The sequence below is a fragment of the Pteropus alecto genome, unplaced genomic scaffold (genome assembly GCF_000325575.1).
Source record: "Pteropus alecto unplaced genomic scaffold, ASM32557v1 scaffold113, whole genome shotgun sequence".
NCBI lineage: Eukaryota > Metazoa > Chordata > Mammalia > Chiroptera > Pteropodidae > Pteropus > Pteropus alecto.
In genome coordinates this window covers 8007509-8022585 of record NW_006433949.1, presented here as the reverse complement: position 1 = coordinate 8022585, position 15077 = coordinate 8007509, and the positions used below count along the sequence as shown (strand labels likewise).

Sequence of the window (15077 nt, the reverse complement as noted above, 5' to 3'; positions counted from 1 at the left end):
ATCAGAGCCTACGTTTCCCAGCCGGCAGGGTGAGGAGGAAGCGGAGGCGAGACGAAGCTCACCCCAAGGGAAATTAAGGGGGCGGGCTCTACGCGCGGCATTTTGGGAACGCAAGGCATTCTGGGAGCGCGGGACCCGCCATTCGATCGCCTCACGCCTTCGCGGTAACCTGAGTCACCGCTGCCGCACGGGAAAGGAAGAGGAGGCCAGAGCCGGTGAGGAGACGTTGTGGGCAGGCGAGGGTGGTCCAAGACACCTGGGAGGGCCTGGGGCCTGGAGAGGCTTCATCGCCGTGGAGCTCTGGGGATCTGGGAGGGAGAAGAGCAGGAAGTTGGGGCCATCCAAACATCGGCATCGCCACACCAGTGCCTGGAAGTGAGTTCACTAGTTTTTCCCCAAGGTACATGCTGTTCACTTTCTATACCTCTCTGGGTCATTGTTTTTCGAAGTATGCAGGCAGAGTCTTGAAATAATTTATGGCTGATTGTCTCCATTCCCTTTTCAGGTACTGGTTCCCCCATGCTTTCCACAGTTACAGAAGTTTTGTCAAAAATGTCCCTGTTTCTGAATTGATCCATTTTGTAAGTGCTGCAGCCTTTTAATTGGATCATTCCTTATCTGTAATCTTGCAGTAGTTCCCTACTGTCTTAAGCCTAAAATCCAAACTCCTAAGGCTCTTCACCAAGAGAGTCTGTCTTTCCCAAACTCGCGTTCTCTTTCCTTTCTTGAACACCCATGATGCGTTGCAGCCTTCAGTCCTTGCTCATTTCGGAATAAAAAAATCTACCACTTGTTTCTTTTAATTAGATCAAGCTAAGCACTTGCCCTGATTGTTTTTCCTCTAAGATAAGCATTTCCTGCTTATAGCACATTGTCAATTTTTGAATACTTTGATATTTTCTCTTTAGCCTTGATGAAGTGGAGAGTCAAAAGACATTGAATGGATAAATTAAATGCACAGCCTCTTCTAGATTTGTCTAGATCCTTTGGCCTATATCTGTACTGTTTAACGTTGTACGCATATATGCGTAATACTAGCCACATGTAGCTGTTGAACACTTGAAATGTGGCTAGTGAAGGACTGAATTTGTAATTTTATTTTGTTTTAATTAAGTTTGAATAGCTACATATGAACAGTGGTGGCTGCATAGGAGAGCTCAGGTTTATATCATGAGTTCTCAAACCATGGGTTCCAAATACATTGTAAGGAACAAGAAGTCCAACCCCCTTGCCCGCAAAACACAGAATTGATTGATGGTTATTTGATGAAGATAAAAGGGACATATGGTAGCAGAGAGGGGGGTGGAGGTACTTTTTATTCCCATTAGATTTCTCTCTATCCAGGCCCCCCATTCTTTCCCACAGCTGCATGTATTTGTCAGATAGGTACCTCATGCTAGGAGTTAAGCTCCTTTTTTTTTTTCTGTAGAAAATGCAGTTTTGACCTTTTTCCAAAGTATTCTGGAGTGTCAGGTTTTAAGGTAGGCCTGGTGTGTTTGCAACATGCCTTCTCAGGCTCTGAAATATCAACTAACTGTTGTCTCTCTCACTGTAGAACTCTCTTCCTGCCAAGATGTCTATTGGTGTGCCGATTAAAGTCCTACATGAGGCAGAGGGTCACATTGTGACATGTGAGACAAACACCGGTGAGGTATATCGTGGGAAGCTCATTGAGGCAGAGGACAACATGAACTGCCAGGTATCCTGCTTTGCACGTGAGACTGGGGAAAGCTCATGCCTCTGTTCTGGAAAGCAGAAAGATGGTGATTGGAGGTTTTTGAAGTTCTTATTGAACAGTTATTTATCGAATGCCTGATATGTACCAGGAGACTAGTATAGGCTAGGTATGGGGATATGAGCATGAATAAAAGCCCATTCAGAAGTTTGTAATATTTAACTTTGTCCTTTTTTTCATTCTATAACCGTTTTCTCCCTTATTTGGGAGACCTGTTCAGGAGACGTGGCAGCACTCCCTTTGTTGGGATTTTCCATTTGCCTCCACATGTTCGCATAATGCTTTGCAGTTAGCAGAATCTTTCACTCACATACTTTGTTTATTTGCCAATTTTCTTGGGGCGAGGGGGTAGTTTTATTTGATTATAGCAACTGCCTTTTGAGGTGAGTTTGGTGAGAGTTTTGTCATCTATAAAATAGGTAGAATAAGATTAAAGTACTGATTAACTGAATGTGACCTTACTAATAATAAATGTTGGAGCAGCTTCCCGATATGGTGCTCTTCCCGTGGCACTACTTTGCCTTTTACCAATAATCATGTGAATTTATATAACATTTTATGGAACAGTATAAAATATATCAGCACACTTCTTTAAACCATTGGTTCTTTAAACCATTGGCTTTGGAATCAGATGTTGGTTTGAATCCTGATTGAATAACCGTAGGCATCTTAATGACCTCAGTTTCCTTGTCTGTAAAATGGGGATGATATTATTTTGGGTCCTCTGTGGTGTAGATGCCAAGACTGAAGAGTTTAGCATGGGGCAGAAATGGCTAGGCTCTGGTACCTCCACTGTGGTCAGTCATTGGCTGGCAGCCTGGGGAGAGAGTGGCCTCAGGGTGAATGCCGTAGTGGATCTCAAAGGTGGCAGCCGGAGGCTGTAAGCTCCCTGCATCCCTCACAGCCTGTTGTCCCTTGAAGGGAGAACTCAGCAGGGCACTCTAAAGACTGCCACAGGGATAACACCTACACTTCAATGTGTCATAAAGATCATGTTATGTGTGAGCAACAGCTAGCTCAGCACCTTGCACATTATAAATCCAACATATGGTACCTGTTAATATTTCCCAGCTGAGAAAACTGAAGGTCATAAGATAAAGTGACTTACCCAAGGTCACTCTGTGGATCAGGTGTCCTAACTATCCATTGCTTCCTACGGTCATTCATTTGTTTGTGATTTCTCTGTAGCTTTGAGCATCATTTTCATGCCAGGTTGACCAGCTGGGGCAGTTCCCTGGCATTCAGGGAGATAGGTATCTGGTGACCACAGGTTTTTCTCCTCAGTGTTGATGCTGTCAAGATGGGTGGCGTGGGCTCTCTAAAGGTCTTGTGATGCCTGGCCTCCTTTGCCTTTGTGGGATACCACTGTTATAGATTCTGTCCTTTGACCTAAGGCATTTTCATCTGTTTTGAACTTTAGTTTAGTGAGTAGAATGCAAGACTGGGGTTTGGAGTTTAGACAGCTTACTGGGCTTCAGGGCTTCAGATTGTTCATCTGTTTGTAATGTAATGAAGATGACTGACCAGATAATATCGGTGGTCTCTCAGATGCAACCAGTGTGGGATAAAGCACACAGACCCTGGTAATAGATGGATCTGGAATCGGGTTGCAGCCTGCCACCTAGTATGACTTGGAGCAAGCTTTGGCCTTTCCTCACCCTCTCTTTCCTCCTTTCTAAATCAGGGATGAAACTAACACCTCAGCCTTGGAGCCATAGTGCGGAATAAATAAGTGAATGCTTGTCATATGGTGGAAGCCAGCCACCTGCCTACTGCCTGTATTAATCTGCTAGGGCTGCCGTAACAAAGTTCCACACTGAGTGACCTAAATAACAGAAATTTATTCTCTCAAGGTTTTGGAGGCTAGGAGGCTGAGCTCAAGGTGTCATGGACCACAATGTCATGGACTTTAACCCCTAGGAATGTGTTTTGGTTCTTCTGAAAGCCATGAAGGAAAGCTTATAGATAGCTAGCTTCTTCCTTTGTCTTCACATGGTCTTCCCTTTGTGTGTGCCTGTATGCTAATCTCATAAGGATGCAAGTCATATTGGATTAGGGCCCAGTTACCTCTGTAAAGATCCAGTCTCTAAATACAGTCACCTTCTGAGGTACTAGTGCGGGGTCGGGGTGGGGGGTTAAGACTTCAACCTAAGTCTGTGGCCATGCTACCCTGAACATGCCCGATCCCGTCTGATCTCAGAAGCTAAGTAGGGTCTGGCCTGGTTAGTACTTGGGTGGGAGACCACCTAGGAAGGCCAGGTGCTGTAGGTGTAAGATAAATAAATAAATAAAAATAAAGGACTTCAACCTAAGAACGTGGGAGTGGGGCACAGTTCGTCCCGTAACACTGCCCATTCCCAAGATGTAAGTCTTTGCTGGGTCTACCTAAACTTGGCACATTGAATTAAAAAAACCCAGCAGGCTGTGGCAGAGCTGAACCTAGCAGCAGTGAACACAGTGTGGTTTACTCACCATCCCAGGGATGGGGAGGCCAATGGCTCTCACAGTGCCCACTGCTCTCCTTCCTTCCTGGCCCCAGTTAGTAGCTTTGGGAATGAGAGCATCCTCCTAGCACTTTCTCTGCTTGTTCTGTGCTAGACGACAGCTGGAGTTTAGTGTTTCCCATTTGATGTTGGGTTTAACAACATTTTCTAATACAAAAGTGGGATGGGTCACACCACAAAGATTGGGAAAACAAATGAGAGACCACGATTCTCATGGACTTTTCCCCCTAGGAATGTGTTTTGGGTTTTTTTAGTATTTAATTTTTGCTCTGTCCTCTTTCAAAGAGTATAAAGTGGGTTACGAAAAATGTATATGGTAGGATCAAACTAGACAGGTCAAGGTGCAGGTAAGCTGGGGTAGATGGCAAAATGAAGCCAGGCATTCAGTACCCAGAAACGTAAACTTGAATCCCTGTACATTTAATAAAGGTACATTCAATTGTAAGCTTAGAACATTCAGTTCTAAGCTTCCTGGAGGCCAGGCAGAGGGAAATCATCAGTTCTGAGGTGCAAGTGTCCTTAAGATAAAATACCAGTTGTGCAGTTTTCCCAGGCACTCAGATATGGGAGACATTTTTTCCTGAGCCCTAATGGAGCTATAGCCTTATTAGATAATGTGCTCAACATCTCCATACAAAACATGCCTTTTTTTTGGTTCCTTGGGGATTTTTACTGCAGCTCCTTATAGCCTTTTTTTGGCATTTGAAAATGTAATGTATGCATGCACTAAACCTAGGATGAGGTTCTTGATGCGGTGCTCATTGAGTCAGAGGGTGTAGGTGCTTTTGTGCATCTGAGGTTTGGCTAGGAAGGCAGAGAGCCTTGCTCTCCCACTCCCCGCACCCCACAGCTACAAAGCGACCAGTGCTGTGGTATGTGGCATCAACTATAGATGACGGTGCCCCACACGTACTGCTCTGAGCTTCTACTGAGGGCCCTGTTGTGCTTAGGGTAAGCAAGACCTCTCTGACTCTCCACAAAGGCCTCTTTAGTTGATTTTTGTTTGTAGCAGAGATGGGACCAGATGGAGTTTATCCCATCTCTTGACCAGCTTGCGTATGGATGACAGAACCGGAGACTCCTAAACGGGGAAGTTTCTGTTCTTGGTTATGTGTATGCACCATGGGCTTGAAGCATCCTGTCTTTATTAAAAGTCAAGGAGGGAACCAAGGGATTCTTCAGTATCAGGAAAAAAAAATTTTTTTTTAAGAAAGAATCCTTGTCAGATACTTGGTAAAATATTAAAAATCATAAAAGGAGCTTTAAGGTGAGGAATAATGAGTAGAAATAAGCTACATAATTTTAATTTTCTAGACTTATGTAACTTTTGGGGGAAATTTGGCTGTGGATTTTATTAGGTGTCCAGTGTGAGGGGTCCCCAGAAGTTCTTATGGAGAGTCTTAATGACCGCTACAAGTGCTGTCCTAGCCCACCTGTAGTCAGCATTCAAACATTGAGGACATCTCATAATTTTTTTTATGACGGAAATTTAATTTTTCGATTAAATGGATACAAATCATAAAGTGGATAATTCACGGAAAAATATATAAGTGGATATTTAACATGCAAAAAATAATGACCTTATTAATCAGACATGCATATTAGAAAACAGTAAGAATGTTAAAACTTGCAAATTGGCAAAAGAAAATAATGCTACCAAGGGTTCCTTGCTACTCTGCCATAAGTGTGAATTGTTTCACCCTTTCTTGAAACACATTTAACCTATGTCAGTGTAAAAGAGTTCATGCCCTTTGATGCCATAGTTGTACCTCTAGAAACATCCAAAATTGTGGGCAGAGGTTTATATGTGAAGATAGCCATTGCAGTTCTGTTTTTATTAATGAAAACAACTAACATTTCTAATGAGCTTAAGTAAATTGTCATAAACAGTATATTGCAAAGAATATTATTTATCCAATAAAATAGCCTTGGAGAGTATTTAATGTTATGGGAAACTGCTGTTGACATAGTGGGGGGAAATTTTTTAAGCTCCACGATATGTTCCCAGTTTTCTAAAAATAAAACCAAAGTGAGTAGTTACCTTTTAGTGGAAATTATATGTGATTAGAAGTATTTTAAAATTTTTTTCTCATTTTGAAAATGACAAGCATCGGTTAAGTTTATGACCATAAAGCACAGTAAATATTATTTGTAAAGAAGAGGGTAATTCCTAGTCTACGGCCATGCTACCCTGAACAAGCCCAGTCTCGTCTGATCTCAGAAGCTAAGCAGGGACGGGCCTGGTTAGTACTTGGATGAGAGACCACCTAGGAAGACCAGGTGCTGTAGGCATAAAAAATTTTTTTAAATAAATAAATAAGGGATTGTAAGATGGCAAGGTTCTTGCAACCTGTAAAGTCAACCAAGGGTTGCAAAAAAAAAAAAGAAGAAGAAGAGAATAATTCCTAGAAGTCTATCTATATATTTTTTTCCGAACTATTTGAGAGTGGATTACATTCATCATACTCCTTTATTGCATAATACTTTTGCGTATATTTCTTAATAACATTATAATTTCCTATTGTGTCCACAGTATAGTTATTAAATCAGGAACTTCATCATTGAATCAGTACTTTAGCCTGCGGTCCATATTCCAGTTTCTGCAAGTGTCCCAATATCGTTCTTTATGACAATGTCGTTATATCTGCAGCACTTCGCTTCGTTGTCAGCTCACTTTACGCTTCTATAGTCTTGGTTCCTCCACTTTTGCTTTTCGCACCACTGATGTTTTTGAAAAATAGAGCCAGTTATTTTTTTTTTAGAATGTCCCTTGATCGGGGTTTCTCTGGTGTTTCCACATGATTAGATTCGGGTTATGCTTTTGGTTGTGACTGTGTGAGTGATTTTATTTCCTCGTGGTATCACACCCAAAGGCTCAAAAACGCCTTTTTCCCTTATTGATTTTGTTAACCTTGATTATTTGGTTAAGATATCATGTGGTCTTTTCACTGTATATTCTTTTGACTTTTGTAACTAAAGAGAATTTTGCAGGGAGATTTTTTAAGTAAATATCTTGTGAGTATACTATTTCTCATTAGCGTGCACACATGTGCACACATACACACTCCCACCTCATTTAGCATCCAGGGAAGATTCTTTTTTGAATCTTTTTACTATGATGATAGTAAAGAATGATTTAAAAAAAAAAAAACTCCGTCATTCTTTCTGTATTTATTAGGTCTGCTGTATGGAAGAGCCTTTCTTTATTTCCCATTTATTCATTTATTATCAGTGTGGGCTTTGGGTTTCTATTTTATTAGGTTATGTCTGTCACTCTCATTATTTTGATGTTCACGTTATCCCTGATTTGACCAGTAAGAGGCCCCTCAAGCTGATTCCTATGTCTTTTTGGTATGTCCTGGTCATTTTAGGAGAGCACAGCCTTACCTTTTGGCACAAGGTGTTTGTGTCAGGCCCACCTTCCCTAACCCAGCTCTGGAATCAGCCGTTTAAATCTTCAAGGAGCCTTGGGTTTTTTTAGATTGGGAATAGAATTTAAAAACCAAGATCTGGGCACTATTAAATATTTTGTCATAGTTTAACTTGTCAAGCTAGGACCTGTCTCTGAAAGGCTATGTGCTTAATAGTACCAGAAGCTTCCATTCACTGTATGCTTATTCTGTGCTAGGCACTCTGCTAGTTTTACATACAGTAGATCCTTCAGTCATCACAGGGACCTCTCTGAGGACACGCTTCCAGATGCCCAGGGTGACCAGACATGGAAGGAGCGGATCTAAACCCTAGTCTGTGATCTTAACCATAGTCTCTAAAGATGAGGCATAGAGTAAACTTGTTAGATCCTGTTGCCTCTGAATATTTCAAACCCTCAACTGTGACTGTCAGATTTCAAGCAGGAAAATGAGTAGAAAAGAGGCTCTACTATCAGTGGTAGGGCAGAGAGCCTGCTGTGTGCCCCACAACAGGAATGCTGTGATTGATGACCCCGAGGCACCTTAACATTGCTTTACAGCCCTGGAGCTAGCGCTGTCTTAGCCCCAGGTATGAGGAAATTCCTATATAGTAGGCCCCTCTTATCCAAGGGGATACGTTCCAAGACCCCGTAGTGGGTGCTTGTAACCAAGAATAGTATCAAACTTTGTGTGTATCATGTTTTTTCCTATACATACATACCTGTGATAAAGTTTAGTTATAAATTAGGCACAGTGAAAGATTAACAACAATAATAAAATAGAACAATTATATCTATACTATAATAAAAGGTAAATGAATGGCTTTGGGAGCATTATTAAGTAAAATAAGGGTTACTTGAATACCAGAACAGTTGATCTGATAACCGAGATGGCTACTAAGTGGCTAACAGGTGAGTAGTGTATACACTGTGGGGAGGATGGACAAAGGGATGGTTCCTGTCCTGGGTGGGATGGAGCGGAATGTCATGAGATTTCATCACACTACTCAGAATGGTGTGCAAATTAAAACTTATGAATTCTTTATTTCTGGAATTTTCCTTTTAATATTTTCAGACTGTGGGTAACCATGGAGAGTACTGTACTAAGATCTCTCCATCAAGATGTCATTTAAGTTGGGCACCTGGCTTATGCCATCTGTGTTTTATTGTGGTTATTTGGGAAAGTTGAGTAAACTGGATATTTCTGCCTGACTTTCATTAAAACCTAGTTCACTCAAATTACTGCCTTTGGCTTATGGGAACCCAGCTCAGAGTTACTTAACAAGCTGTGTGGGTGGATGGGCAATGGGACTGTGGGGCTTTGTACACAGCAGTCATTTCTCAAATGGTACGGCAGAGAGAACACGAGAGTAATAGCCGACCTGGTTCTTAGGGTTGGAATATGAGTCAGATGATGCTGGACTCTTTCCTGCTTCAGCCAGGACACTTGCCATTTGTGAAAACACTTAGTTTACATCTTGTTGATTTTGCATAACAACCTCTGTCAGGGATTCTCAAAGCGGATTGGGGAGATTATGACAAGAAGGAATGAGATGTACTAAAATGTGCTGGAGAAGTGACTTGGCATCAGCATAGACTCTAAAATAGACATTTTAACTATCATTTTGATTCACTATTTAATGAGGTTCTATTATGTACTAAGCAATAGGACAACATATAGACGTATTTGTCCCATATAATTTGCTTAATAATTGTAGGAAGTATGTGGTGGTCCGGTGTATGGATAAGAGTGTGAGTTTTGTCAGATAGGTCTGGGTTCAAACCCCAGCCAGGCCATACAGGACAGTGTGACCTTGGGCAGGAGAATGGAGTGGGTAAGGGTGTGGCTTCTGAGGACAGATCTGCCTCTGATGGCCTGTGCTGGTTCATCTCTAGCAGGGATGGTGATAGTATCTATCTCAATAGATTGTGTGACATAAAATTAGTTGCTGTGTGAAATCACCTGGGACACTAGCAAGTGTTCAGCGAACATTGGCTTTGTTATGTTCTGTTTTTCCTCACTTTGTAAGTTAGGGAACTGAGGCTCAGGGGAGCCAAGAGCCTTAACCAGGGTTATGCTCCTGACCGATGGCAGGGCTGGGCTTCAGATATGTTCCCAGGCCTGTTCGGTCCTCTGTGGAGTCACAGGTTTGTCTGGTATTGTGAGCCTGACCTAGTGTGGGTCAGACCTACGTTTTTCTCTCGATAATATAACCATATCTGGTGTTCATTTGTGGCAGCAGAGGTTCTACGAAGTTCTTCAAGGCAAGAACAGGATGGCAAGGATTTAGAAACAGTGTGAAAATTTGCTAAGAAACTGGGGGTGTTGGGGTTGGAGAAGGTAACTCGAGCCTTGTCGCCCCTGAGGGACCAGTGGGTTGAAGCTCTCGAAACTATTTGAACTCACATAATGGTTGGGGCAGCCCTAGAGTGTTAGTTTTTTCCTACTCTGGGTGTTCAAGCAGAGGCTGAATGGTCAGTCAGCACTTGAAGAAAGGAGTGAGTGAGTATAAGATGGCAACAAGCCAGTCTGAGATCTGGGGAAACAGCACACCTCTCTGCAATGTGGGCCTGACCCATTCTGAATAAACTGTAATTCTCTTCCCTCCAGAAGACTCATAGAATAAGCTACTTTTTCTGATAAATATGGTACCTGTTGAAATTGGCACTGGCAGGTTTGCGTCACCTTCCCACACCAAGCCAGTCTCCTGGCTGGTTTGACTTCTTGGCTCCCCACCTCTGTTTCACAGTTTATCCATATTGGCTTATTCATCTCTCCAAAGTGCTGCCTTAACCCTATCCTCCTTTCCTCTGTCCACGAACTTGCGTGACCTCCCTCCCTGCAGTCGTCTCTAAGGTGACAACTCTTTCCTCCATCCCAATCCATTGCTCTAGTCCTTGCATCCAGTAGGTTCCTGCCTGAGTGTCCTGTCTCTCTGTGCTAGCTCTTGTCTCACACTGCTCCAATATTCCAGGCCCTTCGTACAGGCACTGCCACCTCCACTTTTCAGTCCCTAGTCACCCAAGCCAGAGGGGCTCTTCTAGGGTACACTCCAGGAGAATCGGAACCACATCTGGTGCATGCTCATGACCTTCATTGTACCTTTGAAGTCTTTGTGCTGGGCAAATGCAGGAGAGGACACAGTTTGGATAGGCAGTTAAAAGCGGTTTTAATTAGAGTTTATCACCGCTGAGAGCCTCACATGTTGGCAGGGGAAGCAGTGAGAGCTCTGGGATCAGGGTGGCATGGCTATAGACTTTTTTATCTTTAAAAAGATAAAAAAGATTTTAAAATGGGAAAGCTGTCTACGGCCATGCCACCCTGAACAAGCCCAATCCCGTCTGATCCCAGAAGCTAAGCAGGGACGGGCCTGGTTAGTACTTGGATGGGAGACCACCTAGGAAGACCAGGTGCTGTAGGCGTAAAAAATATAATAAAAATAAATTTTTAAAGAAAGGAAATCTCATACCACCCTAGGGGTCCAGTGAGGACCATATATGTACAGTGCTTAGCATAGTCCCTGGTGCCCGTAATAGGTACTTGCATTCCCTGGCTTTGCCTGGTGGCTCTTTTATTTCCTGACTTTAGTTTCTGCATTTCTGGACTTCCCTCCCAGCAGCCAAGACCCTCTCTCTGTGCCCCTTTGCTCCACTAACCCTGTTGGCCCTTACTGATGAGCTGGTGGTGATTCCTTTCCAGATGTCCAACATCACTGTCACATACAGAGACGGCCGAGTGGCACAGCTGGAGCAGGTATACATCCGTGGCAGCAAGATCCGCTTTTTGATTTTGCCTGACATGCTGAAAAATGCACCCATGTTGAAGAGCATGAAAAACAAAAACCAAGGCTCAGGGGCTGGTCGAGGGAAAGCTGCTATTCTGAAGGCCCAAGGTAGGTGTTCCTCGTACATGGGTTTTAACATACGGGGCTGTCGTGTATCTTTTAGAAAAGGGCCCTATTATTGCCTAGGGATGGGGTGGACCTGACCCCGGCCATTACTACACCCACTGCCACCCCTTTTCCCTGGAGTCTCGGGGCTTCCATCTGTGAGGGGCTGAGGGCCTTGTCCTGCTGTCTCTTGCCTCACCCCATTGCATTTATAAGGCTTCTGCAAAATCCATGGTAGCTCCTTAGAAGAAGAGACTCCTGTCTTAAACTTAAAAGTAGGTAAATTTCATCTCTCAGAGGATGTCCAAAAGGCCTGGGGAAGCTTGCTCTTGTTTAGCTTGCTGAGCAGGGCACCACCGTGTGGGTTAGCTTGACTTCTAAAGCAGTGGGGCAGTAGTTCCCAGATAGCCTGGGGATATGTGTTGGCTCTCACCATTAACGGGGAAATGCTAATGGTGGGGATCCATTTTCAGATAAGAAGTGAGCAGTTTTAGGCCATCTTTACCCATTAAAGTGGCCAGACTTCTATCTCCAAAGCTTCCTATATTTAAAAATAAATCTTTCCTTTAGTATATTCTAAAAATGAGGTTAGCCTTTTCCCAATGACTTAGTTTGACCTTTCTTCTGTGTTAGCCTAATCAGAGGTTTTATTTGGGCCCATGGAAAGTTCTGCCATATTGATTAGCTCAGAAAGCAAGTGCAGTCGTTAGAATCTGTCTTAACATTGGTTTAAAACAAACAAGACAGTGCAGGAAAATCACCGGATTGTCCATCACAATTTTTAGCTGCTATACATATTTTTTTATATGTGAGGTAACTTTTTGAGTTTAAAGATGCAATAGAGTAATCCTTTAAAATACCTTCCCATGGACATGGTTCCATAGTGTAGCGGTTAGTGTGTCTACTTTATACGCAGAAGGTCCTGGATTTGTTCCCCAGTGGAGCCACAGTCCATGGTCTACGGCCATGCCACCCTGAACAAGCCCGATGTCTGATCTCGGAAGCTAAGCAGGGTCGGGCTTGGTTAGTACTTGGATGGGAGACCACCTAGGAAGATCAGGCTTAAATAATAATAAATAAATAAATAAAATTTTAAATAATAGTAAAATGCCTTCCCAAAAAACTGATCAGGGAATCTCCTTTCCCTTCCTAGACAAGAGGGAGTTGTGAGGAGGTGGAACCAGAAGCTCTGGACCTTTTGTCCTAGAGAAGGAATGATTTCAGAAATGCCAGCTTTTTTGATGGAATTGCTACTCTCTGCTTTCTCAGGGAAGAGCTGTCCTTCCTGTCATTGTAACTGTACATTCTTCTCTAGCAAAAGGTGAAACTCAGTGGCTGTGCATTAGAAGGTACTTGGCAGTGAGTTTGCCCAGGCTCAGTGGCTTCTGCCTGAGCCATCTGTGCCTTTCCCAGCTCCTTGCTCTGGTCCCATCAGCATGTGGCTGGGTTCTTAGGTGACATCCCTTCTTCAGGGCAGCTCCAGACTGTGTAAGAGGCGAGAGAGTGAGGCTCCAGTTAGTAGCTATCAGAATATTTTCTCCTGTTCTTCAAAGCCCCTGGTCCCCTCCTAGATCCCATGGGTTACAGAGAACAGCAGTCTTGTCATACTGTTTGTATTAAGAGTGGGTTTGCTTTTTGTGTTAGTTTGTTTTTTGTTTTGCTGTTATGTAACATTTCATACATGCAGAATCTCTCAAAAAAGTAATAAAGTACCTCACCCAGATTGAACAGATGTTAACATTTAACTGTCTTTGTTTCATAATTTTAAGTGTGAATTAAATGCATCTGTCATGTTTTATTAACTTGCCCTAAGCCAGCTCTGGGAATGTATCTTTTCTATGGTTCTCAGACTCGCACCCCAAACCACCTTCACTCTCGGCGCCCTGCTTACAAGCCTCATGTAGAAAGTGGTGCTGGCTGGAAGGCAGGAGTCTGGTGTCCGCTCCAGCTCTGATGGCAGGCACCAGTCCTTGCCCCTCTCTGGGGCTCCATTTTCCCCAGGTGGCCTTTCAGGCCCTTTCCCATGTTGATGTCCCAGGGCTTCAGCTGCCTTGTGGCATGAGTCCTCACTGAGCACACTAACCTGGCTTCGTCCTTTCTTTTCCCCACCTTCCAGTGGCCGCGAGAGGAAGAGGACGTGGAATGGGACGCGGAAACATCTTCCAGAAGCGAAGATAAATTCATCTGTTGAACAGAACTTTGCCCTTATTTTTTTTTTTTTAGGTTACCTGGGCTCAGCGGGGCTTATGTATATGTCCTAGGTTTTCTTTTGACATCTTTCTCTTTAGATCAGGGGAAATGTTAAACTAAATAAATATGGTTGTTGTGTTGCTTTTCTTTTTGAGAAAATCAGGGTTATGTGTTCATGTTGGAGCTCGGTGTTCTGTTTGCTTTGACAGCAGGTTAAATTTTGACACCCTGGGAAAATACCAGTACTATGAAGGAGCATAGTTATTGATAAGAGTTTAAGTTGCTATTCCAGGCCAGTCAACTGGTTCAACACTTGAAAAAGCTCCGCAAACGCACAGACTGTCTCATTCATCTTCTGACATGGGTACTACACAGTGCTTTTTTCAGGTAACCTTTATAGAAATGTCATCAGCTCAGTTTGAACAACACAACATGGGTGGTCCAGACCCTTGCCAAAGTCTAGCACTCCGATCTCTGAGCCTGGAAACCCCAGTGGTTCCGCATTTGGCAAAAGTAAGCTATTATTAAAATGGCAATTCAGAGAATCTTAGTGGCCAACATCTGTGTCTCCTATACTGGCTTTGTAAGTAGTTTTGTGATGATTCTGGGGTGGGGAGCAGATTTTTGTACATTTATCAAAGCATCTAAGCATTCATTGGCATAGCTACAGTTTTTAATTTAGCAGAGGTGGAGAGGGCAGTGTATGCAAAGCAAATAACTGAAAAACACAAATCTGAAAAGAGATCTTTTAGGGGTTCAATATAGGATGAGGTACAACAAAAACTATTGAGAAAAAGGGATTGATTATCAGCCCTTAGAACATCACTCATTGAACAGACTGTCCAAGTAATGGAAGGAAAGGAAGAAAACCCAGCACATCTGTTAATCATGACATCACCAAGAGGTAACAGACCCTGTATTATTCCTATAATAATGACCCCTAAGGAGCAGGCATTGGTGGGTTGGTCAGATACCACAGACACAGTAAGGCTTCAGAGACCATCCTCCTAGAGCAGCCCATGTGTCTCTTGTTCCATAGACTTCTTTCAGATAGAAATACCCACTAGTACGCTGCATGGACTATGCTGCTTCTGTGCTGGTCACTTAGATTTATAGACATTATTTGGCTTATTAACGAAGCTTCTTGAATGATTACTATAGCAAGTGGGTTCAGTGGTTTTCGATGTCAGCTAAGGATCTTGTTAAGAATGAAGATTACAAGGCTCCATCACTAGAGATGGCAGTTAGCTGGTCTAGAGGGGGGCCCAGGTGTCTGCATTCAAACGCTGCCTCTGCCACCCTCAGCTAGATGATTCTGATTCAGCATATCTGAGGCTACACTATGACCC

General features: G+C 43.1%; 1 protein-coding gene and 3 pseudogenes across 4 annotated transcripts; all 4 read left to right on the top strand.

Moving 5' to 3' along the window:
* The first annotated feature begins 63 nt into the window (after window positions 1–63).
* On the top strand, window positions 64–13887 carry SNRPD3 (small nuclear ribonucleoprotein D3 polypeptide). Of its 4 annotated transcripts, XM_015586821.2 has the most exons (5): window positions 113–215; window positions 506–581; window positions 1556–1699; window positions 11349–11541; window positions 13655–13887. In XM_015586821.2, the coding sequence occupies exons 3-5, from the start codon at window positions 1574–1576 to the stop codon at window positions 13714–13716; spliced, it is 381 nt and encodes a 126-aa protein (XP_015442307.1). In that variant the 5' UTR covers window positions 113–215; window positions 506–581; window positions 1556–1573; the 3' UTR covers window positions 13717–13887. The 4 variants fall into 4 exon arrangements, with proteins under 4 accessions (XP_006908748.1, XP_015442307.1, XP_015442309.1 ...); XM_006908686.3 differs by lacking the exon at window positions 506–581 and having other exon boundaries at window positions 64–215; XM_015586823.2 differs by lacking the exons at window positions 113–215; window positions 506–581 and adding an exon at window positions 237–375.
* Window positions 3888–4006, top strand: LOC112477304 (annotated as a pseudogene).
* On the top strand, window positions 6413–6531 carry LOC112477237 (annotated as a pseudogene).
* LOC112477296 lies at window positions 10953–11071 on the top strand (annotated as a pseudogene).
* Window positions 13888–15077: the final 1190 nt, after the last annotated feature.

Bases quoted from the DNA above. Each gene is read 5' to 3' on its own strand.
- SNRPD3 (XM_006908686.3), top strand. From the start codon at position 1,574: ATGTCTATTGGTGTGCCGATTAAAGTCCTACATGAGGCAGAGGGTCAC. The intron at 1,700-11,348 runs GTATCCTGCTTT...ATTCCTTTCCAG, and splicing joins AGGACAACATGAACTGCCAG to ATGTCCAACATCACTGTCAC. The intron at 11,542-13,654 runs GTAGGTGTTCCT...CCCACCTTCCAG, and splicing joins TGCTATTCTGAAGGCCCAAG to TGGCCGCGAGAGGAAGAGGA.